A 26221-nucleotide genomic window follows, 5' to 3' on the forward strand; every position below is an offset into this window, starting at 1 on the left:
TAATAAAACATATAGTCGGCTAGCCTGTTAAGTTCCAATAAATATTGTTCTGCAAGATAATGACCAAAAAGCAAATAAGTATCTTTGCTCAGACGTTCTTTTGGAAGACACACTTAGAGGAAATTTACTGTAAGTTTGTCTCCATTCAATTTCAGAAAATCAATCAACATATATCCACACTTCCAACCAACTTACCGGTAGTCAACTTTGTCAGGGAAGTGTTTGCATTTTGAGAGATTTTTGTATCTTTGAAGACCTGAGATGTTAAATGGATTGTGGCAGAGCAACACAAAAAAAAGTGGATAAATATGACGTGGTAGGAAAATTATGCCTTGTTTCACATTTCAATCTGAATAGAATGGAGTGGATTTGTTTTTAACACCTGCTGAGTCTATACTTTGTAGAACAACCTTTGGTTGAAGGTAAGCTCTAAATCTTTTGCAAATATCATCTGTAGACTAAAACAATTGCCTGTTCTTTGAGGTAAAATAGCTCAACAACTCAGCCAGACTGGATGACAAGCAACCATGAACATTAACAAGATTCTCAATGTGAGTTAGAAGCAAAAGCATCTAAAGCCTGAGTCATCGTGCGATCCGGCAGATTCACAAAGCGAACAATATTCCAAGAATACACAGAAAGAAAACACAGCTAGATAGAAGGGAGCAATGCTATGCAACATCTTCACAAACTTTAATTAATGCAGTATGTTATATATTGCATATTTTATGTACTGGAGGATTTGCTGCAATGTGGGTGCCTGGCGTTTTGCAGAAAAACGAGCGAGTGTCTGACTCCACACGCGCGTTCAACACCTCCTGCCATTTACATTCAGAGTCTCATTAATTTGATAATGTGAGGCTGTTAATGACCTCCTCGGAGCTCTAAGTGTTAATGCATTTCAGCGATTGCTTGGCTGAAAGCAGGAGGCTTTATTTTTTGCCGCTTGAATGGGGGGGGGGATGAGTCAACTGCGTTGAATCACCGGTTAAGAGAGATGCCTCTACAGTCACTGCTCCTGCAGTAAAATAGACGCAGTGATTGGTCGGGTACGCTGGGAGCAAAAAAAAACAACAACAAAAAAACAAGGGTTATTTCCTTTCCTGTCTCCTCGAGAAACTGCAGAACATCCATGTATAAAACACAACCCTGATCTTGCTAACAGTGAACAGAAGCAGAAAAACCTGGCGGTAAATACATTCAGACATGAAGTGGAGGAAAGCAATAGGTTAAAATTAGAGACATGCAGCCTCTTACTGACTAATATATAACAGATTCTGGTAGTTGTTGTTTTAACACACTTTAACACACAGTTGAAAGTAGAAGTTAACATTTTGAAATTAAATTTGCCAAAAATTCTTATCTGAAGCTGACATTTGTGTGATAACACGCAAGTATGTATTTCTACCCATATTAAAAATATGCATTGACTACCTTTAATTTAGTAGCTGTATTTATGCCTAACCCAGATATTTTCCCTAACCCAAACCATTACTGGTAGGAATGTGTTAGGGTTACATTCCTAAAACTAACCTAAACTAAAACTTAATTCACAACTTACCTCTAAACCTGACCCCTGACCTTAAACAAGGGGGTCCATCGCATTAAGACCCAACTTTGGTTGCCATAAGCGCATTTGGTTTTTAGAAGGTTAGTAAATATGCCATAAATGGCACACACACACACAGTCGTGTTTTTGTATCTTGTGGGGACTTTACATTGACTTCCATTCGTTTTTTTTACAGCCAAACCCTAACCATGACATACCTAACCAAAACTCAATTAACACCTTAGTCCTAACCCGTAACCCAAAAACAGCAATTCCCCTCATGGGGACCAAGATTTGTCCCCACAAGAAGCAGTGGTCCCCACAACCTCACAACATTAACTAGGTCCCCACAAAGGACATAAAAACCTGATTCACAAACACGTTTGTATTTTCATCCCTATTAAGACTCTGCATTTACTTCTATTCATTTGAACTGCATTCATACCCAACCCTCACTCTTACCCTTTCTGTTATTGAAAAGTCGATTTATTTTAGGAACTTTACCACAAAGTGAAACACATTAACAGAGATATTTGTTTCTGTTAATTGTGGCAGGAATGAAAACATATTTAAATCAGAATATTAAGAACTATAAAATTATATGTTTTATACCAAAATGTGGGCTTAATGAAAAGTATATTTAAAACCTGCTTAAGGGTTGTTAATTTTGAAAAGGTACTTTTAATCTGACAAATGAGACTCATCGAAGTGCGTATTCTAATTTATTGAATGTAAATGTATATTCCAAAGCCAAACCATAACTTAAACACACCAAACCTCTGAACTAAACTCCTAAAAATGGTTTTAGGGGTCATCCCACATTGGGCCTGGAGTTTGGTACACATAAGTTTGATCAGTCCCCAGAGAGTTAGTAAAATGCCATAAAACGTCCTAAATTTGTAAAATAAATGAGTACACACACCTTAAATTGACATTTTAATCACATTAAATATCTATTTCTTTTTAGATCCACTGGTTCAGCAGACTTTAGATTGAGTCAAAACAAAATCTCCTTCCCATTGTAAGCATACTAGTTTTTGGGTTTTTTTTGTTTCAGATTAATCTTTGTCTTTGTGTCTTTGTCACAGGAATTATATATATTTAAGAGGCGAGTTCATAAAAGTTCATTTTCACACGGCACTCAGGACGTTTGCCTTCATGAAGGCAGAAAATCTCTTCTGAGTCATGCCCTCTACGTTTATCAAATCAAATCTAGGTCTTGGTTCACACGTGCAGACCTAGTCAGAGGAGACCCGGCGTGTCGGCTATCCCTCGCAGAACCTTCCAGAGTCATCTGAGCCTGTCGGACAGAAAACTGGCAGCAGAATCCCAGTGAGTGCAAGAACAATTGTTTGTAGCTAAATAAACCTGTTGGCATTTTCATTTTTTTCATTGAAGGTGCAATTAGCACGCACACAGTGTGTTTCATTTCGCTGCTGCATTTGTGTTCTCCAGCACGAACATTGTTTAGTTTGGCTACAAGCAGAAGGCAAAGAAGATGCAAATGTTTGCTTGATCCAGAACCAAAAGAGCAGAAAAAGTACCGGTGAAGCCAGGGATGACAAATACCATGAGGATGATGAAACTGGAGTCAGGAATGTTGAGAACCTGAGTGGGTTAAAATTACAGCGATTTACTTCATGGGTATGAAATAGAGGTTTGTGATAAACGCTGAGCTCAGCAAAAACAAAGGTGTTTCTCAACCCACTGACACCAAACCCCACTATTTCCCTCTTGGCAGATGATGAATGGAGTAAAATCAGAAAATAATACCGCAACCAAGGTAACTTGCTTTTCACAGGGTTTCTGATGGTTTCTGTATCCTGGCGAACAAATGGGAAGTTGAGTGAAACGAGAAGGTTTGGCAGAAACAATGAAAGTGCAGCATTGATTATGGACAATTCAAACTGTAGAACTGTAGCAGAAATTTACAAGGAATGAACTGCAGCTGCAGTCGGGGCTTTAATGGCCTCCACCCAAAGACATAGTCAGGACATCATGGACTGCAACTACAGCACATAATAAAACAGCTGGAGGCCTACATTCACAACAATGTCTTTTTTAAGTATGAAGTAAAGAACTGCGGATGCAGACCTCAGCCATTATTGGTTATTATTGGTGTTTTGTTTTGTCTTAGCTTCAAATAATTACTTTAATTCTATTTCGTCCATTCTATGAAACTATTAGCTTGAAGTTAGTTGGTGTGTGCGCTAACTGCCCGCCTCGTAAAGCTCATTAATGGACCTTCACTTGACAGACAAGCTGTCCAATGGGTCCATGGAATCCTCTGGGCAACCAATAGCCTTCGGTTCCGAGCTGCTGCTGCTTGCTGATTGGCGGAAGGAGCTTCTGCCTCCCGAGTACCGACGCTTCTCCTTTGGTCAAGGTTGCACTTTGCAGCTGCAGCAGGACGCGTACGGAGCGCCGCTTACTCACGGAGAGCAGCACCGATTATCATCAGCAGCAGCAGCAGCAGCAGCAGCAGCAGCAGCAGCGCTGCTCTCGTTTTAATACCGAAGCGTCCTTCTAGGATCTCCATCCTCACGGTACATCCGCCATGGACGAGATGGAGGAAGAGTTAAAATGCCCCGTTTGCGGCTCCTTCTACCGGGAGCCCATCATACTGCCTTGCTCCCACAATATTTGCCTGGCGTGTGCGCGGAATATTCTTGTGCAGACCCCCGAAGCCGAGTCCCCGCAGAGCAGCCGCGCCTCCGGGTCCGGCGTCTCAGATTATGACTACTTGGATTTGGATAAAATGAGTTTGTACAGCGAGGCGGACAGCGGGTACGGGTCCTACGGGGGGTTTGTCAGCGCTCCGACCACCCCCTGTCAGAAATCACCGAACGGAGTCCGGGTTTTCCCCCCCGCCGTCCCCCAGCCCGGTCCGCAGCAGCACCTCCTGCCGCATCCGGCCTCCTTGCCCCCGATCCCCCGCAACTCCTGCATCACCTGTCCGCAGTGTCACCGCAGCCTGATCCTGGACGACCGGGGGCTCCGGGGGTTCCCCAAAAACCGGGTGCTGGAAGGGGTGGTGGACCGGTACCAGCAGAGCAAGGCGGCCGCCCTCAAGTGCCAGCTGTGCGAGAAGAGTCCGAAGGAGGCCACGGTGATGTGCGAGCAGTGCGACGTGTTCTACTGCGACCCGTGCCGCCTGCGGTGCCACCCGCCCCGCGGTCCCCTCGCCAAGCATCGCCTGGTTCCCCCCGCGCAGGGCCGGATCAGTCGCCGCGCGAGCCCGCGCAAGATCTCCACCTGCACGGAGCACGAGCTGGAGAACCTGAGCATGTACTGCGTGCAGTGCAAGATGCCCGTGTGTTACCAGTGTTTGGAAGAGGGGAAGCACGGCACGCACGAAGTCAAAGCTCTGGGCGCGATGTGGAAACTGCACAAGGTATGTGCGTCAAAAGCACGAAGGCTTTCTTTGAAGCGAACAGGTTTTCTTCACCTTTAGGCGGAGCAACAGGTCTGTCTTTAAAAAAATAAAAATGGAGGAAACAGATTTTGATATGTGATTTTTAAATAAGTATCTTTCTCTTGTACTGGTGCGGTGTTTAGGGTTTATCTTGAGGAAAAGAAGGGAATAATTGCTTATGTGGAATCTTATATGAAAGGGTGACAAATCAGCAGCTGTGAATGTACAAAATAGATCTAAGGATGGTTTGGATGACGTGGCTCTTCGCTTTGGGTGGCAAGATCTAGGGGGCGGCACAAGAAAAGTTGTTTCCAATATTAGCTTAGCTCCTGTGTAATGTGAAAATAATCTAAAGCAGCACACAAAACATACTCTGTCGTGCAGTTAAATGGATTTTATTATGTGAAGTGATAAGCTGCGGTGCAAAAGAAGTGAAAGCTATCGAACATGGATAGTGAGAGTGTGTGTTGCTTTGGAGAGGTGTGTGAGACTCCGACCCGGAAGTGGGTTTGAAGGCTACGTGTGGCGGCTGTCTTTGAATTTCTAAATTCAAAGACAATCTTCGACTGTCTTTGAATTTAAAAAAAAAAATAGAACAAGCTCAGTTGTTTATGAAAGAGTTTAAATAAGGCTACATGGACGCAGCTGCGCTAAATAGCTTAGAACTTGCTTTAACATTTCAAAGAACGTTAAACCTATAGAATAAGTTTTAAAATCTTCAGCATAGACTTTGTCTTTCTTTTTCTTCTTTTTTGAAGATGGACCCTGAAATGAGAAAACAAGTATAATTTCCAGAATTACAGAACTATGAGAATTGTAATACAACTTGTAGCGGTGACAGTGTGGAACAGGAGAGATGCTTTCAAAACCTTTAGCTATTCAGGCGCAGCCTCTATTAGGTTCTGGCCGACATGGCTTAAATATAAAATTTTCGATTTCTTTTAAGTTTTTATTTTGATATCAAATCAGATTTACGACTAATCAAGTTTTGCCGTCGCTTTTTTTCCTTGTAAAAAAATTACAAATGGACAAAAACTATGTTTAAAAACGGACATTATTTCAATTATCCCTTCTGTGAGTTGACCTGAATTCAAAGTTGAAAGAAACAAACAAGATGGCGGCCCATGCTGACATCACTCTGAAACTAGGGAAACCCAGAGAGAAAAAAAGAATCCGATTTCCAAGAACTAATTCTTTCAGAACAGAAAATTCTAACCTCTCTGTGGCATAAATTGAAAAAGATATGTATATTTTTTAAAGATCACAAAGTATGGTGCCAAGGTTGGCAGGCCTCCTTGTCATGACCCTTATCTTGCTTTTGTAAGTGAAGCGCAGATGCAGCCCTCTGGCGTAGATAAAGGAGGTTATTTTGGAACCCTCGAGTCGTCGTGGGCACCGCGTTTCGGCCGCCACATTTATCTACGCCTCTGCACCGTCGACCCTTCACCTCCGCCGTCCGCTTTCCAGCGAAGAAAAAAAACATCGGAGAGCCAGATTTAGCCCCCGCAACGCTCCACAAACACTGCAAACTCCCACACACACACACACACACACGCACACACACACACACACACACACACACACACACACACACGTAGCGATGCAGGCAAACCCAGAAAAACGTGACCAAACCGCTCACACAAAAACTCGACACAAATCATCGCTTATGTTTTCGGGTACGCTGTCCTCGTTATTATTTGCACTTGCAACGGAGTCCTGCACCTCTCCAAAACCAAAAAAAAGAAAACGGGAACGTTTAACCAGCCTCCATTTTTATCATCTATTCTAGTCGGAGCTGAGATGAGTCCATCATTTCAGACGTGAGAGTTCAATTTTAAAACTGATGGAAAAGTCGGAGGAGGCTGAGCGTCTGTCGACCTCGTGTGCTCTCGTTGTTTCGCAGGTCTGAAATAGGAGCAGAGTATTTTAAGAAACTAATCAATGGCAGCAGGGGCCAATAGGCAGCGCTGTTTTTGGCCTCCATCAGCAGCACCTGGTTATTTCTGATGGAACAGAGTCTGATATGGAGACAGTTTACCAAATCATTTAATTGTGGCTTTAAGTATTTCCCCACAATCCTGATTTGTATCAGAATTTGCGTTTTGTATTATACCACAGCCTGTTTCTCCTTAAAGCATCATGTTATCTATATATATATATATATATATATATATATATATATATATATATATATATATATATTTGACCGCACAGCTGAGTCGTAATATATTATTAAGGAGATAGTGAATCATAACAACATTAAAATAACACAATGAGATGAGGAAAATGTCGCTGAAATAAGCAATTCATGATGCTGTCTATTAGCCCGGTCTTCAAAAGAAATAATTTTGTTATACCTCCATAATTCAGCTTTAGGGAGAAATTTATTTGAACATTAACATCCACTGCAGACTTAGAAAACATATTTAATGAACTGAGGCGGAAAGATATGAAAGAAAACAAAAAGGCTTTTTACTTAGTTTCTATTGGATTAATCTCAAACAGGGAGTCAAATTCACAGAGATTTTACTCAGCCAAGGTTTTTTCAAGTTGTGATGCTGTGTGAGGAACTTTCATGCCCATTTCTACCCACATTTATACATTTGTTTGGTTTGAAGTACAGACGTTGTGGTTTTAAAACACTGGGTCTTAAATCAGTCAGCTGCTTTGATGCTGCCACAGTTTTTCCAAGTTCTTTTGTGTTGTTCATTGATATAAATTGATGCTATTCGGTTCACCACCTGAATCTCACCAAAGATCAGCCTTTTCTCATTCTGTCATGTAGATCGTGTTAATCTGTTGAATATTATCTATATTTATATAAAATGTGGTCTGAGAAGTTGTGGAGTTTGAAATTAGCGTTCTAGGTTTGGATAAATATTGAAAAAATAAATTACAGGAAATAATTTTATTTCCAGACTTTATTCACAGTCATATGATATAAGTTTGATATCCATCAATCAACCAAACAAACAATCAATCAACCAATCGACCGACCGACCAACCAACCAGACTAACATCCAACCAATTGACCGACCGACTAACCAACCAATCAATTGACAGACCAACTAACCAACCAACCAATCAACAGACCGACTAACCAACCAATCAATTGACAGACCAACTAACCAACCAACCAATCAACAGACCGACTAACCAACCAATCGACCGTTTGAGCTCAAACTATTGATTTTCTAAAAGCTATTTAGACTTTAAAAGACTGCAATAAGTGCATTTACAACTTTTAAGTCTTTAACAGTCTGGATAATTATGGATATTATTTTATCTTAAAAGTTTAGGAGCCCTGTATGTTTATCAACCTGTCTGTGTACCTAAAAAAAAAAAACTTTATTAATTCGACACTCAGAGGCAATATTGATACTAAAACCAGAAAGAAGGAGGTGAAAGAAAGTAAAGTTTGTCAAAGTGCCCTGACAAGGTTTCTGTCACGCATCGTCCTCTAATTGCTGCTGCATGCCGTCCCGCTCTGCATTCACCTCCAGGCTTTATCACATCAAGAGAACCATCACATAGGCACCTCTATTTTCCTCCTTCACGCTTCAACAGATCAAAGCTACTGCTGTTTGATCTCTGAGCTTTTCTTACCGGGCTGATGCATTTTTCATCATCATCATCATCACTGGCTAATGTTTATAACGTGTTGTCTGCACAAAGAAGCTTAATGAATCCACACTCTGTGTCACACATTTCTAGTATTCCATCTTTTTTGCTTTCTGCCTGAAAATTGTCGTCTGGTTTTTCCCAGTCCGCTTCCTTCACTGTCCTCTCGTTTGTCTTTATTGGGTAAGTGTTGAACAACCTGCCGTCATGGCAACCGAGTCCTTCTTGATGCTGTACAGAGCAACGGAGGTCTCTAAGATACCGGGAGCCGAGAGGGGTTCATCCCAGACGCTTTACGGTGTGTCTGGTCTCAAAGACGATGAAACCTCAGGTCCTTTCTTGCAGTAGATTGATGGCAGCGCGTCTAAACCGTTGCGCAATTCAATGCACCCAAAGTCAACCTTAGCAGCAGAGCAGTGATTGAAAAATAAGAGTTTTGCAGCGTGACTCATCCAGCTTCTGTCCGCCTTTTGTGATTAGACGACCGGTGATGTGTTGACAAGATGTCCGCTTTGTTATCGCATCATGGCGAACTGTTTGCGACTCTTTGCTGACGCTATTAGAGGCCGCCAGGTCGTTAAGTGACGTCTGGGTCGCCTCAGAGCCAATCAAAAGCAACCAGTTGGGTGGAGCTTTGATCACCAGAAGATCTGTGAAGTCGAATGCTTCGCCAAAACACAAATTCAGGCTTCCTACGTGGTTTTCATGTTAAAATGACACACTTTTCCTGACTGTTAAAGACAATTTTGGCCCATTTGTGAAGTTTAAATTCAAAGTTTGACCATTTTTTAATGCAAAATTGCCAGTAGGGTATTTCTAGAAATGACGGATGAACAAGGATTAAAATCTATTTGCACACTAGTTAGTTTTCTTCCACACTACTTAGGCCAAATTTTACTGAATGATAAATTGTCCTAGAAATCATTGCGACAAGCAATAATAGTGTTGTTTTGAGATGATTTTCAAGTAACATGTTGATAATGAAAGTTCGCCCTGTCAAAGACTTATAAACGTGATTTTTGTAAAGAGCGCTCCACACTGGAACTGGAAGACATTGTAGATATCCAAAATAAAACGCAACCAAACACAAAAAAATGAAATGGAAATTAAAACAACACACAACAGAAACCATAGATAAAGTGGATTATGAAGTCTCTAAACAAAAATGCCCTTCATAAGTGACGGCTCATTTCAATTTGTAACGTGGTGAATTGATTAGCTAATTGATTGATTAATTATTGCAATAGGCTTACGCAGCAGTCGTGTTTATTGCAGAGTTTAAGTAATTTCAAAGCGTTCCTGTTTGGTGCTTTTCCTGTCAGCACGTGTTTGAGCCTAAGCTGTGCAACGAGAAAAGCAGGCCTAACTAAAACAGACGTGAAGGCAGCTCTCATCCACCATGGCCCACAAAGTAAGCTAATGAGGACAGACAGCGCAGGTGCTGGGACGACTATTAAAAATCTCATTACAGTCTCGAGGCTGATGTTGTCAGCTGCTTCTGCGAGCCTGCAGTCTCTTAAAGTCTCAGCGCGAGTGAGGAGGAAAAGCTAAAAAGTCGCGATACCCGTCTTTCTCTAGTGTTTGGACCGCGGCCTGATGTCGTAACGAGACTCGCTGTCCGTTACGTCTGTTGTGTTCACAGGATTCTTCTGATGATCTGACTCGCAGGACATCCACTCAAAGTGATGCTTAAAATGATGGGGTTGCTGTGGACAGAGTGCTAACTGTGAGTCAGGAGGCGGGAGAAATGGCGTTTGGCCTTTCTGTAGCTGGAACAGTTTGGGTACATGTTCGTCCTTTTTTCCCCCCCCTTTATCGGAAAAGAGGAATAACATGTACGTTTTGTACCGTGACAGAAAATTCATTGAGAAAGTCAAAAGAACTACACACCGAGGCAATGCAAAAATGTCTATAGTGACTAAGCTCATCGCAAGAAGCAATTAATCAATCAATCAATCAATCAATCAATCAATCAATCAATCAGTCACATGATGAATTAAAATGAGCTTGATAATTTCCACTTTGATGATTAATATTTTTTTAGAGATTTCACAATCCATTTTATTCATGGTTTCAGCTGTGACACCACACACACACACACACACACTTAAAATGTCTTCCATTTCCGACGCTTAGTGTCCATCCATCCATCCATCTTCTTCCGCTTATCCGAGGTCGGGTCGCGGGGGTAGCAGCTTCAGAAGGGAGGCCCAGACTTCCCTCTCCCCAGCCACTTCTTCTAGCTCTTCCGGGGGAATCCCGAGGCGTTCCCAGGCCAGCCGAGAGACATAGTCCCTCCAGCGTGTCCTGGGTCTTCCCCGGGGCCTCCTCCCGGTGGGACGTGCCCGGAACACCTCACCAGGGAGGCGTCTAGGAGGCATCCTGACCAGATGCCCGAGCCTCAACTGGCTCCTCTCGATGTGAAGGAGCAGCGGCTCTACTCTGAGTCCCTCCCGGATGACTGAGCTTCTCACCCCATCTCTAAGGGAGAGCCCAGCCACCCTACGGAGAAAACCCATTTCGGCCGCTTGTATCCGCGATCTCGTTCTTTCGGTCATGACCCAAAGCTCATGACCATAGATGAGGGTGGGAACGTAGATCGACCGGTAAATCGAGAGCTTCGCTTTTTGGCTCAGCTCTCTCTTCACCACGACGGACCGGTACAGCGCCCGCTTGACAGCAGACGCTGCGCCAATCCGCCTGTCGATCTCCCGCTCCCTTCTTCCCCCATTCGTGAACAAGATCCCGAGATACTTAAACTCCTCCACTTGGGGCAGGACACCCCCCCTGACCCGGAGAAGGCACTCTACCCTTTTCCGGCTCAAGACCATGGCCTCGGATTTGGAGGCACTGATCCTCATCCCGGCCGCGTCACACTCGGCTGCGAACCGCTCCAGCGAGAGCTGCAGATCACGATCTGATGAAGCCAAAAGGACCACATCGTCTGCAAAAAGCAGAGATGAGATCCTAAGGCCACCAAATCGGATCCCCTCAACACCTTGGCTGCGCCTAGAAATTCTGTCCATGAAAGTGATGAACAGAATCGGTGACAAAGGGCAGCCCTGGCGGAGTCCAACTCTCACCGGAAACGAGCCCGACTTACTGCCGGCAATGCGGACCAGACTCTGACACCGGTCATACAGGGACCTGACAGCCCGTATCAAAGGGCCCGGTACCCCATACTCCCGGAGAACCCCCCACAGGGCTCCCCGAGGGACACGGTCGAACGCCTTCTCCAGGTCCACAAAACACATGTAGACTGGTTGGGCGAACTCCCATGCACCCTCCAGGACCCTGCCGAGGGTGTAGAGCTGGTCCAGCGTTCCACGACCAGGACGAAAACCACACTGCTCTTCCTGAATCCGAGGTTCGACTATCCGACGGACCCTCCTCTCCAGGACCCCTGAATAGACCTTGCCAGGGAGGCTTAAGAGTGTGACCCCTCTATAATTGGAGCACACCCTCCGGTCCCCCTTTTTGAACAGGGGGACCACCACCCCAGTCTGCCAATCCAGGGGAACTGCCCCCGATGTCCATGCGACATTGCAGAGTCGCGTCAACCAACACAACCCTACAACATCCAGAGCCTTAAGAAACTCCGGGCGGATCTCATCCACCCCCGGGGCCCTGCCACCGAGGAGCTTTTTAACCACCTCGGCGACCTCGTCCCCAGAGATTGGAGAGCCCAACCCAGAGTCCCCAGGCTCCGCTTCCTCAGTGGAAGGCATGTTGGTGGGATTGAGGAGGTCTTCGAAGTACTCTGCCCACCGGCCCACAACGTCCCGAGTAGAGGTCAGCAGCACACCATCCCCACTATAAACAGTGTTGGTGCTGCACCGCTTCCCCCCCCTGAGACGCCGGATGGTGGACCAGAATCGCCTCGAAGCCGTACGGAAGTCTTTCTCCATGGCCTCTCCAAACTCCTCCCACGCCCGGGTTTTTGCCACGCTTAGTGTTTTGTACAAAATTAAAATTTATTCGTCTCTTACAGGGCGAATGGCTCTTTGGAAATGTATTTTATTTTTAGCTTAACTTTCTGGTGGAAGCTGTTTTTGTTCAAAATGAGTCCTACCACAGGTAAAACACTGACTGCTGATAACCTCACCACATAACCCCACTTCAGAAGAATCTAAGAGATCATTTTAAAGTTAAATGGATAAAAATTTGCTTATTTTATTTGCTAATATAGGTTCCAGAATTTAAATCCAGAATCTAATCAAACTGCAGTCATGTCTGTCTAAAGCATCCAAAGATATTAATAATCAGAAGAAAAGTTCCTAAACTTAAATTTTCTTTAACCCCAATATTATTATTGGGACTTTTCCTTTCTTATGCATTCCTCAACTTGCTGTCGTCTCAATTTTTCTTCCTTAATGACAAATTAATAGAAGCCCAGAAGCCTTTAACAGCTACATGGCGCAGATCCCAGAGTGTGTCATTTCTGCCATCAGTGATTCTGAGCCGATAAGACGCGGCCGCGCCGCTGCTTGAGAACGCGGCGTGATGAGACGGAGGACGGGGCGGCGTCTTGGAGAGAATGAATTTTCACAGTGGGCGTTTAGCCGGATGATGCTCCATTACTGGCAGCGGCGTTCACCCCTCGAGGGGCATGTATGTAAGGAGATTAGCTGTGCAAATGTTAATGAAAGACGGAGATAAAGAGCGGGAGAATGAGAGCAAGGGAGTGACCCCCAAATGCCCGAAGAGAGGAAGTGAAACATTGACTGGGCAAGGAGAAGAGGATTAGTCATTATCAGTGTAATGAGCCTCCAACTTCAGTTCACACTGGCTTCCAGACAGAAGGTGTTTTTATGTTGACGTATTACTGAATTATAGGGGTGAAATAATACATCCAGCCCACAGGATGAAGGTTATACATCTTACTCACAAACCAGATGAGACAAGAATATGGCAGTCCAAATTGGACCAGATATTTTATTCATTCGTCCCTCTCCTAGACAACTTTGGCAACACAATAGGGAAACTCAAGAACTATTTCCTTTTTTGCTTCATAATAAGAGTCTGAAAAATAATCACCTAAAGTCCACTCCTTCATATCCTGAGCTCACAAAGTCAAATGCCAGCAGCAACTGGAAGCTAGCTAACGCTAGCAACAAATCTAGCTACTTTCTCAGGTGTTATTGCTGAATTTTTGGGACTTTTATTAGAAAGCACAATTGACTCTTTCTCTTTTCAGTGAGTAGATGCTACCATAAGATTCCTATCCTCTCCCAAAACACTCGCAGACGGCTGTGAGGATTTGAGTTTGTTCCCAGCTGTGTCTCGTTCCCTGATTACCCTCTGTGTATTTAATCCCACCTCTGTTCCTTGTTCCTCGTCGGGTCCTTGTCTAATTTGTCTTGCTGTCTAGTTGTCGAGTCAAGTCTGTCGTCAGATGTCTAGTGTGACCAGTTGCTGCCAGTTTTGAGCCTTAGCCTTCTTGCTCAATCTCTGCTGCCTGGATTTTGGATTTTTGGATTTTAGACAACATCATTAAATCAACATTTTCCTTACACCAACCTGGGTCCTTACTGCACTTCATGACAACGGCACAGTCCTCCTTCAGAGGAGGACATGTGAAACTGAGTCATGTGTGGACAAAGACATGGCTGCCTGGGTTTTGTTGTTGGTTCTTAAGAGAACCATAGGGTTAAAATCAAACAGATTTAAGAAAGCGAGGCTAAAACAGTGAATAAAAGTAAACTAAACAACAATTTTGTAGCCAAAGTTTGTCTTTAGGTTCATATTTACTGGTTTATAGCCCTGAGTAAAGAAAGATAGATGGAGTTATGACATTAAATTCATTTACTCAGTTACATGACTAACATTCTGGGGGGAGAAAAAGTACCATTAGAAGTATTTTTACTTTTACTTGACTAATTTTATCATGAGTACAAAATTTGGGTGCTCTACCCATGTCTGATTAAAATCAACAAAGCAAATTTATTTGCAATTCTAAACATATTTAGGTTATTTTTGTCTCTCCACTTTCATACGCACACTAACGACGCAAATTAGGTGATTACATGGTTTAGCAGCCAGTTTCCTAACTGAACAGTTATCACACATTTTCACTATGCAAGGTGTTGAGCTGTTTTGGTGTCAGAGAGAGAGGCATGAAGTCTCATTGCGCCCCTAGTGGATGACTTTAGAAAGTGCACAAACAGCTGGACTGGACTGGACTGGACCGGCTTCTCTACATGTGTCAAACTCAAGGCCCGGGGACCAAATCTGTAGCCTTTTACACTCCAAATTATATCATTTAGCCCCTCCAGTTTTTCCACAAATCTACAAAAATTTATTTAAAAATCCACACAAAATCAAGAGATCCCCACATTTTTTTCCAGATTTTTGCAGCAATTTCTTCTTAAAATTGGCCAAAAACATCGGATTTAAATAACTGCTGCCTCCATAACTTGACTTGACGTCGGTGACTGATACGGCGAGCAGTGATGGCATGGTCATTTTGAAAAGGTAACTTTACTGGATTACTGATTACTCCTTGAAAAAGTAACTCAGATTAGTGACTACTTGATTTGGAAAGTAACTAAGTTACATTAAAAGTAACTTTTTTAGTCACTTTCAGCAGCTGCCAACAACAACACTGTGAAAATTACATTGAACTTTGCCTATACTTTATTGCAAGTTATTTTATAATGGTAACATCAACAATGTGTCTCTACTTATACTGTAAGGTTGAACTGAAGGGGACATTGTTTAATGGTTACAACAGTGCAAAAAAAAAACCCTTTTTTAATTTGTGCGTGTTTTGTGTGGTCCACTACTGTGTGGAAAACTCTAAGGAGGATCTCAGATCCCTCCATTGTTTACGTTTCTGTCGCTGCTGATACTGTCGCATAGAAACGGTGGTCACCGTAGAGGAAATAAAATTATATTACGAAAGATAATAGTAACGCAAAGTGATTTCGATAAGTAACTGTAGTCTGACTACCGGATCACTGGTCACTGAAAACTGTGGTCCGACGTTACTAAGTAACGCGTTACTGACATCACTGCTTGTTGTCAGTAACATCAAGAAGTAACAGAAGTAACAAGGGTCATTGTTACTTCTGTGTGGCTTGTTGAACCTCCTTTGTGCATTATTGATCACGGCAGATTTCGTTGATGAATTATGCAGCGGCCGCTTTAGGCTCTGCTCGTGGGAAAGACTCGTCTCACGTAGGATCTTGTTAAACATGGAGGAGAATCCAAACTCCTGGAAACGTTTTAACAACAGAAACGTCCCGATAGGGAGAGAACAGCACCTAGACGGTCGCTTTAATGTTTTTTGTTTTTTTTAATCTTTAATCTCTGAGGACGTCATCATCCCGCGTAAACAACCACATACTTTTATGCTCTAGTCACCAACATGTAAACACTATTCTCTCTTTGCTGGTTTAGCGTCTTTTTCTTTCTTTTTTTTTTTTTTTAATATAAACAGAGGCTGATGTTTGGTTTATGTGTGTTTTTTTGTTGTGCCTCATCTGATTGTTTAAAGATTAAGAAATGAAAAAAATAGACCCTGAAACCTTAAAAACAGCAGTGCGGCTTTTAAAAGTAGGTTGCAGAGCTCAAACGCTATCTCCGCAGTGGAGGTAATGAGACTTTTTCTCTCTTTTTTTTCCCTCTCCTGATGTGTCTTTTCAATTAGCTAAAAGAGGTGTGTGTGTGTGTGTGTGTTATCGCTTTTCTTTCCCACTTTAAGTGACTGTGTACCCACTTCCTGCGCTCCTCCTTGGAGATATTATTCCAAACTGCCTCCGCTGCCTGTCTCAACATTAAAACCTTTTTCCTGTCAGCAAGTCGCTAATATGAAAGGTATGAAAGGGTCCCAGGAGCTGCCGGTGAATTATTCATGACCACGGCGCGCGCGTTTCCAGAGGCGATTGGTGGCCCCCCATAAATACCGGGGGCCCCTCCCAAAAATCATCCAAAAAACACTCGTTTTTGTTTTGTTTTAGCGTTTTCACCCTGACGCCGCCTGGCTTGGCGACACTTTGCATTAATGCAAGCAGTAAATTGTTCGGCTGAAGCTTAAAAAAATAAATAAATAAATAAATGAAATAAATAAACAAAATGAAATTTCTCCTCCAGGGACCGCGTGATGGATGTCGCAGGAGTGAAATCTGTCACCCGGGCAACAGATGAAAATGCAAATGAACGCGTGGCGACGTGTGAATTTCATGCGCGCTAACTTTCGTGCTGACGTTTCCCATCAGTCATCGCAGGAACTGTGGCGACTTGATTGTGCTGCGTGCGCAGCCACTCTGCGTTATAAGCACAAACAAAATGTCAGTGGATTTTTATTGGGATTCAATGTGGAATTTTGGGGGGTGATGCAGGCTGCAGGGCCGGATTTAAAAGGAATGGGGCCCCCGGGATGGAGAGAGTTTTGGTGCCTTTTCCTAAAAAATAAGTAATAAAAAACCCAACCATTTTACTCATGAAAATTATATTGCATTACAAACTACTCATTACCTTAGATCAACTAAAAAAAAAACTAAATCACCAAAAATGCCTGAAAAGTTATACCCAAATTAAATCAGCTGCTGTTCTTGGACAATTTGGAGTACATGCAAAAGCTCTGGTCTCTTTATGAAGACGTCAAGCTACATTTTCTAGTTTTGCAGTCAAAAATACCTTAACTGTAAGTAGTTTGTAGCTATTACTTTTGTAACACAAGAGAAATTGAAAAAGTTTTGCTTTACCCCAGATTTTTTCATTTTTATTTCTTGCAAATGCACATTGAGTGTTGAATGTGTGGACTGGGAAATACAATAAATCTGTAGAATAAAGTATTCTGCTCGTGGATGTCAAGACTGATCAAAATAGCACAAAAAAGAAATGTAATTTTGGACATGTTTATTTTTGAGGATGTACCAGGTGTTGTCCAAGTGTACCATTTGGACAACATCTGACATACAAACTTCAAGTGACTGTAACTCCTCAGTGCTTCAACATAAAGTCATCAATGAGGCTCTAATGAAAGATAATGACCAGAGGAATCCTCTGGTAGACACAACATTACTGATAGTGGAAATTACTAATAATTATATAAATAAAATAGCATATCTGGTGCGCAGGGGGGGTAGCGTACAGTCAGACCTCCTCCCCCTTCTTGCCATACACTGTCCGTCCATCCGTCCCCCCCAGCACTCAACGGTATGCTAGCCCCCTGCCTCCCAAACCATCTCTCTTCCAACCTCTCCTCCTGCTTCACTCCCCACCCTTCTAACGGTACGCTGTTTAGATGTTGCAAAAAAAGGTGCAATAAGCAGAAAATTACTTTTTTTTTAAAAAGAAGAAAAACTCAGCTGCTCCTCCTTTTGCTTCAAAATCCCAAACTTTTAAGGATCCCAGCTCCTTCTTTGCCCTCCAACCCATTCGCCGCAGAGGCCCTGTCCTCCCATCTGCCGACCTGCCGGCCTTGGCGGCGCGCTTGTCGCGGGGCAGGAAGTCGCTGTGAGCGGCGTGGGAATGAAAAGAGCCTCCACTTTCCTGTGACCTGCTTTTCGGGGACAGAGCTCTGCGGGCTTCAGGGACAGACGGCGTGGAAAAACGCCTCCAGACAACCGAGCGCTCCTCGTTTTCATCCGCCCCGTCGCAGAACGACTGTCGACCGGGCGAAGCAGGAGCTCCCCCCCATGTTTGTGTCGCAAGGATGGGGAAAGGAAAGCTACTTTCTTCTTTATTTTTTTAGGTCAGCTTGGAAAGGCAAGAAGTGAGAGAACCTGCCTGATCCGTCACAAAAACCAGCAGAGTGTGAACTGAACGCCGTGGAGAGAGTGAGTGTGATTGGTGAGATCTTGAAGTGAGAGAAGCAGCAGATGGATCCGGACTGGTAGGAGTTTGTCAGGAGAAGTGGAGTCCGCTTTTTTGTTTTGCTTTTTTTTTTTTCGGTTCGAATACAATAAAAGTCTAGCCTATACTCTGAAGAAATACTGGGATTTTTTATTTTAGGGGAAGCAGATTGAATATTAATGTAGACGGAGCCGGGAGGCTGCTAACTTAACGCAGCACGAGGAAGGACTCGAAATCTTCCCAGCGGGCCGTATAAATCTCATTACTCTTGGTTTATCTAATCTGTGCACAAATTCAAGCTAAAGAGGAAAAACAAAAACCACTTCTGGCAAAACAGAAATACCACAAAAAAAAAAAAAAGTTCTGCTTCCTATTCTTGAGTTTTCCTACCGATTTGTTCTAGCTGACAAAATGTCTTCGTGCATTATAGCCGCATTTCAGGGAGCCGTACTGGGATCGCACTGAGAACACGAAGCTGTGAAGCCGAAGCAAAGAAAAAAAGAGACATGGTTTTCCAAAGCACGATGTAGGAAACTTCAAGGGATAAACACAAATAGATCTGGACTTTATGAAAAATTGGCAAGAAGAAAACCATTGTTGGAGGGTAAAAAAAAAAAAACCAACAACTATACTTTCAATCCATTCTGATGGGGATAAAATTGTCCTTCAGTGTGTAGAAAGATGATCCTGTAAAATGATCACTCAGAAGGGCTGGATGTATATAACATGATTCACTGTGGAGTGATTCAGAGTTTTCTGTCTGTCACGTAAAGTCAAGTTGCAATAAGAAATTCTCAAGATGAGTAAGATTTGTAAATCTTTATATTTACAAAATATTCACAAACCTCGTTCGACTACCTTTGTGCAGCAAAATGTTTTGTTTGTGCTGCTTCGGCTTTGAAGATACAAACGAACGTCCAAAGGTCATTTTTGAGTTTGTGGAAGTGGTTGAACTTTGAACTTTCATTAACATCTTCAAAGCCAAAGCGGCACAAACAAAACATTTTGACGCCAATGTTGTCCGACTCGAAGACGGTGGGGAGGGCTGGCTGACCTCTCATGACCTCTGGAAACAACAATTTGAACAATTTCATTAGCTAACCTCAATTAGTGGCTTTCTAAATGTAGATTGTTCCTCTGTGTGGCGTAAAAAACAGTCCCAGGTAAATTTTCCACAAGAATCCTGGTGTCAGTGTTTAGGTTTACATAACCCGAGACATTTTTTCGACGTAAACTTGTCCATCTGTAGACTTTTCTACATACTGTGACATCTAATAGTTAAATCACTACACAGGGGGAAAAAAAGAGAGACATGCTTTTTTCCAGTAATGACAATCTCTTGAGACTCTAAAATATGAGTCCCTGGTTAACAGAGGAAGCCCTGAACAAAGTTACAAACTTTACGTTCAGATCTTTGCTCAGCTGTTGCCAGCTCAGGCCGTCCCCAGTTGCGTGGACTCATGTTGGCGGCAGCTGTCTTTCCCAAACCCTGGAGTTCAAAGGTCAGCTGCCGGCCCCAGCAGGCCGACTCCCGTTTGGTCGACTAACGTCAGATTCCAGAGGCCCGGCTGTCACCGAGGAGCGTGTGTTGGATTGTTTTCACAGCGTTTTCCGCCGGATCAGCTAGAAGCTGGTTTTTTATTGCGCTCTTCCGCAGCCGAGACCATTTTTCTTCCTTTTCGTCTGGAAACGCCCCCCCCCCAAAAAAAAAAACAACCCACCACCAGAAGACAACATGCCCACCAACTCGACGGCCGTTGGAGTTCAACCCAACGAGGTTCCCAGAGGGTCAGAGGGTCGGGCCCCGTCCTCGCGCTCTCTCTCTCTCTCCTTCACCTCCATGTTCACACGACCTCGCTCTACATACATGCGAACAAGTCGTCTCTTCTTTCCTGCTATCCAAACAGAAGTCCTTCTGTGTCATCGCACTCATCCACAACAGTGGCATTTCCTGTCATGTGTGCTGAGCTCGGCTCTCAACAGGAGCCCAGCAGCTGTAGTCCAATAATAACAATGCAAAGTTCTCTCGTGCCGTTCTAGATGTTTTTATCGTATCTTTTACTTTCGGTGCCCATCACATCTCGACAGTGCAGCTTGAGGACGCGGCAGTTTTTAATTTTATGACTTAAACTTGAACTTAAAGAGTCTTTTCATGCCGAAAAATAGCTGCACACTCTTGTTGTACTTGCACTGAACTCGATATTCGTACCAAGCTAAACAAACTGTGCAAACCTGTTGCTGCATGTGCTTCCTGTTCATCTTAGTGCTTTTGTCTTTACTGCCAAAGCAGTGGCCCAATCACTAACCTAGACTCTCTGCAGCACTTTGTTTCAAGAGGTGTGCTTCATAAACATGACGTAACACCTGTTATGAACGTGAAGGAGTCTTCATGAATGCTTACGACTATTGTCATGACGTGTCACTCGGTCAACAATGACACTTTCAATGCAAAGTTGTTCTAAACGTTTCATTAAAAGTCTGTTAAAAGTGTCAACTTTGCATTAAAAGTGTCATTATTTACCAAATTACACTTCATGTCGTAAACATTCATATAGATTCCTTCATATTTATGACAGTCTCATGCTCACCCCTTCAAATAAAGTGCTGACTAATTTTGAAAACCTTAGTTATTTTAGGTCACTGTAGACGTTGGCTGCAGAATTTGTCTTACTGATATCCGGTTTGTTGTTGAACTCTTTACAGTAAGAACGTCCTCAGGACTTTAGAGACAATGGGCTTTTTTTTTTGTGTGTGTGTCTTCTATTTTAGTCCAAGCTCCCCATGTGTTTGTAGCTGTAATTTGTGTTTGTCCTCCACAGGGTCAGCTGTCCCAAGCCTTAAACGGTCTGTCAGACAGAGCCACCGAAGCAAAAGAGTTCCTGGTTCAGCTGAGAAACATGGTGCAGCACATCCAGGTACTCACCCATCCACCCAAGCCAAGAGACGCTTACGGTTTTCTTTATTGCAACAAAACATGTAAAAATGCAAATAAAAACATTCAAACTCTGGAATGCTACAAACGCCTTTAACATTTAACCATAATACAGAAAGACAAGAGATAACGGGTACAGTTGGGTTGAATTTATTGGGGAATCTTCCCAGTGCTAAAAACAAGATGAAAGAAAAATAATATTAAAGCCATTCGGATCATAGAAGTAACGGCAGAGAACGAACAAAAAATAAAATCCCTTAGAATTTGATGAACAGAAAAAAAAGAAGAACATTTTTGAACTTGAAGGAAAAGTCAAGTTAAATAAGTTTTTTATTTGTTTTTTTTAAAAAAACATCACAGATTGTGGGAGACCTCATGTCTGCGGGGGGGTTTTTTTGTTTTGTTTTCACCCCTCAGGAAAACGGCGTGGAATTTGAGGCCTGTTTGGTGGCGCAGTGCGACGCGCTGATCGACGCCTTGAACCGGCGCAAAGCCCAGCTGCTGGCCCAAGTGAACAAGGAGCATGAACACAAGCTAAAGGTGGGTAAGAGTGACACAAAAACATTTGACGTCAAGCGCGTTAAAACAGGGCGAAACGACGTCCATCTGCTTCCCCCGTCACAGCGTTCTGTTTCACACAAGAATGAGACAGAACGGTGACGCTCTCTCTGCAAATCAGGTCTCAAATTGGAAAGAAAAACAGAGACGGGTGCCTCTCTAGCATCTGAGAAAATCAGATTGAGCTGCCATAAACTGAAGCTGCTACTTGCCCGGAGTGGAGCAAGTCTATCCTTGTTGACGGCAACGTAAAATGTTTTTATCTGCAGCTTAAGAAAGTCCTTCTTTTTGGGAGGTCCTTTTTTGAGGTTACACGTTTCATCCATTGGATGTTTGAGTTGTCGTTTGACCTCTACGAGGATTTGTGAAATCGCAGTCTGTGTCTCTGTTCATTTTCGATACACTCATTGATTAGTTTTCCTTTAATAAGCACCCCCTCCCCGGCAAATTGAACATGAGATATGAGTGGGAGGAGAGAAAAGCAGAGAGACACGTCTGTTTTGCAACGGCGTCCAGTTTCATGCTTGAGCGCCGTGCAGAATCGGAGCTTCACGCGTGTAGGTGGGGTGAAGAACACAGCCTGCGCACGGCGGCATGTGAGCGGAACCACACGCTGCACAAACGCGCGTTCCACGCTTTCCCACCACCTGCCACTCTGGTTTTTGCGCAGCGGTACACAGCGGCTGCGTCTTCGCACTGAGACGTTTTCTGCCATCGTTTGTTCCTTTTAACCCATCGTAGAGTTGTATTTTACTGGGATTTTATTTATTGGGTCTACGCTTTAGTTGGCTTTCTGCTCCCCTGATTCACTTCATTTGTAAAACATGTTTAGTTGCAATTACAGCTGACATTTGAGAGCATGTTTCCAGCGGTTTCCCCACTTAAAGACTGACTTCTGGTGCTCTTTCTTTTTTTTTTTTTTTGCAAAAAAAGCTCAAGCTTCATCAAACTAAATTAACCCGTTAAAGCTTTCACAGACCAGCTGGATTTAAACTGAGGTTAAATTACAGATAGGCGCACTTTGTCCACCGAGGTGATTTCTGAAGGCAGTCACCTGCACTTGATATCATTTATGAGTATGAAAGGAAAATGGGCTGAATATAAGATTGCACACCATGCTTTTCAGGTTTTTATTTTTATTTTTTTGTTAAAATATGTTGAAAAGGATTTTTTTTTCTTCCACTTCACAATTATAAACTATTTTGTGTGTGGTTAGAAAATAAAGGCCAACAATATACAATAAGTTGCATTGTCATAATGTGAAAAAAACGGTCAAGAGGTTTGAATATTTTTTCGGGGGATTGTGTCACCAAAGTCACCGGGTTTTTTTGTGTGTGTTCTTTTTTTTTTTATCTAACTAACAGTATCATTTTATAATAATTGGAGAATAAGTTTAGTATAGATTTCTAAATATCATCCTAGTTTAAATTGATATGTTAGATCAATAGACCACAAAATAATTTTAGATTAGTAAGTATAAACATTTAAGGAAGAAAACATCCCAGACATGAGCCAGACTTTTACAGGGGCTCCGAGTTTTGGGGGGGAAGGTCCGAAACAAATATTTTTTTGTGTGCACTGTGTATATTTTACAAACTATGCACTTGATATTAAAGTCAATGGACTCATTTCACATGTTGTACATTATTAAGATATTGCTGGACTGTTTTGAAATTGCACTCATTACAAAATTGCCATCTTGTTGGGACCAACACGGAGCCATCCGCCAGATGCATTAAACCAAATCATCCTTCAATTTGCTCCTGCAAATGTGTAGACCTACCTTTTAATATTCTGTCATTTGCATGAGTAAAATATATTTTTTTATGTTATTTTATTGTTGTTTTTTTTTCTGGGATTGGGCACCAAAACATTTTTTGGTCTCAGGCCCGGCCCTGACCACAGCATTGGTGAATTGACACTGACACACGGGACAGAAATAGCAGGTCTTTACTGTTTGTGTTTAAATATTCTCCAACTTTCCTAATCTGACAAAGCTTTTTTTCTTTTACTTGTTTAAGCCACAAAAAGCATTCAAAACCCTAAGAGAAAGAAGATGCTTAAACGTTCCCCCTTTTTTTTTTTTAGCTTGGCGGAGAACACACTTCACACCTTCAGCCCGTGACGCGTTTCCGTGCACCTGTCAGCTGGCTGCACGCGCTGGCAACCCTGTTATCCTTCTCAGGATTTCTTCCGTTAAATGAAGACGTCAGTCAGGACGGAGACAGTTCTGTGGAATCCCCAACAGGAGTTTGCACGCATGCGCAGTCGCTTCGCTTTTTTCTTTTTCTTCTGCCTCGTCGCTCTGCAGCGTTGACAGCAGCACTCGGCAGACTCCTCCATTAGTTGAGTTACACTTAAACAGCAGGATGCAGTTTAGCGTCGGAAAGTCAGACAGAGACCTGAGATCTGTCCGCAGATGATGAGAGGCGCGGCCTCCCGCTGCTCTCCTCCTGTTCGCTGAAGCCTGGCTGTCGCCATGGTGACCTGCTTCACTTGTTGTTGCGGAGCCATGGAGACGAAAGGCAGTCCTTCATCGCATGAGTCAGGTTAATATATACATATATATTAATCTTCCGGAACATCAGGAAGTCCGACCTGTGTTGAAGGAGAAAGCAGAGGCGAAGGTTTGTTTTATGGAAAGGTGTTACAAAGGCACACACACACACACACCCACACACGTGTGTGATGTTGCCCTCCTGCCCGGATTTGCCTGGAAATGAAAATGCGAAACTGAACCAGCGCAGGAAACATCTATTTATCACACGCAGCCTATATGAAAGCATCCACAGAAACGTTTGTACAACTACAAATCAGGATTTATTGCGATGGACCAGGGGTGTCGAACTCATTTTCGTTTTGGGGCAAATGAGAGCACAAGAAGAGAGCAGAAGAAATCTTATGGTTTTTGAACAATGACAATATTTGTTGTCAATCTGTTGCTAAGAGATGAGCGGGTTTTCTGGTAACCAAGCGCCGTGATGTAAACATCTGATTTTTACTTTTGCGGAAGCAAAAATCAGAAGGCAGTGCATTAGCATTAGCATTATTGTGCCATTATTGATAAATTTACTTGAAAATGGTCTCAAAACATCAGTATTATAATTCATCACAATAATCACTGGGATAATTTATTGTCCAGGAAAATTTGCTATGGCGACAGCCAGGCCTGTATCTGGACAGTCATGCAGGTTTTGTCCTGATCTGTGGCAAATCGCAGCAAAATACATTGAAATCTGGCGAGCGACGCGAAGCCGGTCACATCCTGTCGCCGTCACTCTGAGCGGCGCGGCGCGTTAGCCGTCCCTGCTTCCAGTTTGGTTTTGCAGTTTCCGTCTTCTTCTATCTCGCATGTATTCCTTTTTCTGCGCTTTAATCGTTTACATGCTCTTTCAAGAAAAAAAAAGGAAGTCAAACTGTAACAAACGTGACGCTGTGGCCGTGACTGTGCAGTGCAGCCGCTGTCCTTTCGGGGAGCGGTAAAGACTATCCGTTGGTACTGCAGCCGCAGTGTTTTTTTGGGGTTTTTTTGCGAGGCCAAATGTGCCGCAGTGGCCCAATAATTAAAGCGGGCATGAATAGAAGGAGGCTGGAAGAGATGAAGAGAAAGAGAGAGAGAAAAGACGGCTCATTATTTGAGCTGCTACCGAATCTACAGCACAAGAACACCGGACCCACATGAGAGTCGCAGAGTTAGCAGCTGCTGATGGGGGAAAAACCGGGGAGCAGAGAGTTGGAGGAGAATTGCGTTTGGGCTCCTATTTGGCCCCAGAATGATGACAGATGCAGAATTCAGGCGACGGAAATTGTCAGTAACGCTCAGTTATTGTGTTTCCAAGACCTCGTGCCGAGGCTGTGGCCCACTTTATGCCTGTACCAGATTCACCAGCTGGTCGTCGAGATTTCAAATCTTTGTCCGCCGGGGTCACGCCGCACACCTGCTGCGTCCTCTGCACTCCTGCTCAAATTCAAATAAATGAATCTTTCCTATCTGTCATCTGGCACAGCGGCGGGCAGATGAACGCTGATGAGAGCTGAGACGAGCAGTAAGCAGTAATTCACTCCACTTTTTTTCTGTTGCCAGTCATTTTCACTCGACAGCACAAAAAAAAAAAAAAAAAAAATCTGTCGTTTTCTGTTTTTACCGGCCAATTTTTTATGGTGATATTAATGACACGTGCTATTCAGATGCATCTAATGTTCATTCGATTTAATTAATATTCAACAAGTTGAACAGATACTCCAGATTGCGTCACACATAAATCAGATGAACACACCTAATTATTATTTCCTATTCTTTCTTCTTTTTTTAGATCATAACGTGAGTAAGCAGCAACTTCTCCCG

The 26221-nt window shown here is 43.1% G+C and overlaps 1 protein-coding gene across 3 annotated transcripts in view; it reads left to right on the forward strand.

Annotated features, from left to right (window-relative positions):
• The first annotated feature begins 2249 nt into the window (after positions 1–2249).
• The window catches only part of trim9 (tripartite motif containing 9), a 46044-nt gene continuing 22072 nt past the window's right edge, over positions 2250–26221 (forward strand). For 2 of the 3 annotated variants that reach the window (XR_004336874.1, XM_032548001.1), the window contains exons 1-3: positions 2252–4943; positions 21206–21301; positions 21736–21858. Coding sequence is in view for 2 of the 3 variants with exons in the window: in XM_032548001.1 (XP_032403892.1) it covers positions 4107–4943; positions 21206–21301; positions 21736–21858 (1056 nt within the window). In the remaining variant the exon portion in view is untranslated. Of the gene's footprint in view, positions 4944–21205; positions 21302–21735; positions 21859–26221 lie in introns of all 3 variants that reach the window. The other variant, XM_032548003.1, reaches the window with a different exon arrangement.

The sequence above is a fragment of the Xiphophorus hellerii genome, chromosome 19, assembly GCF_003331165.1.
Source record: "Xiphophorus hellerii strain 12219 chromosome 19, Xiphophorus_hellerii-4.1, whole genome shotgun sequence".
Taxonomy (NCBI): domain Eukaryota; kingdom Metazoa; phylum Chordata; class Actinopteri; order Cyprinodontiformes; family Poeciliidae; genus Xiphophorus; species Xiphophorus hellerii.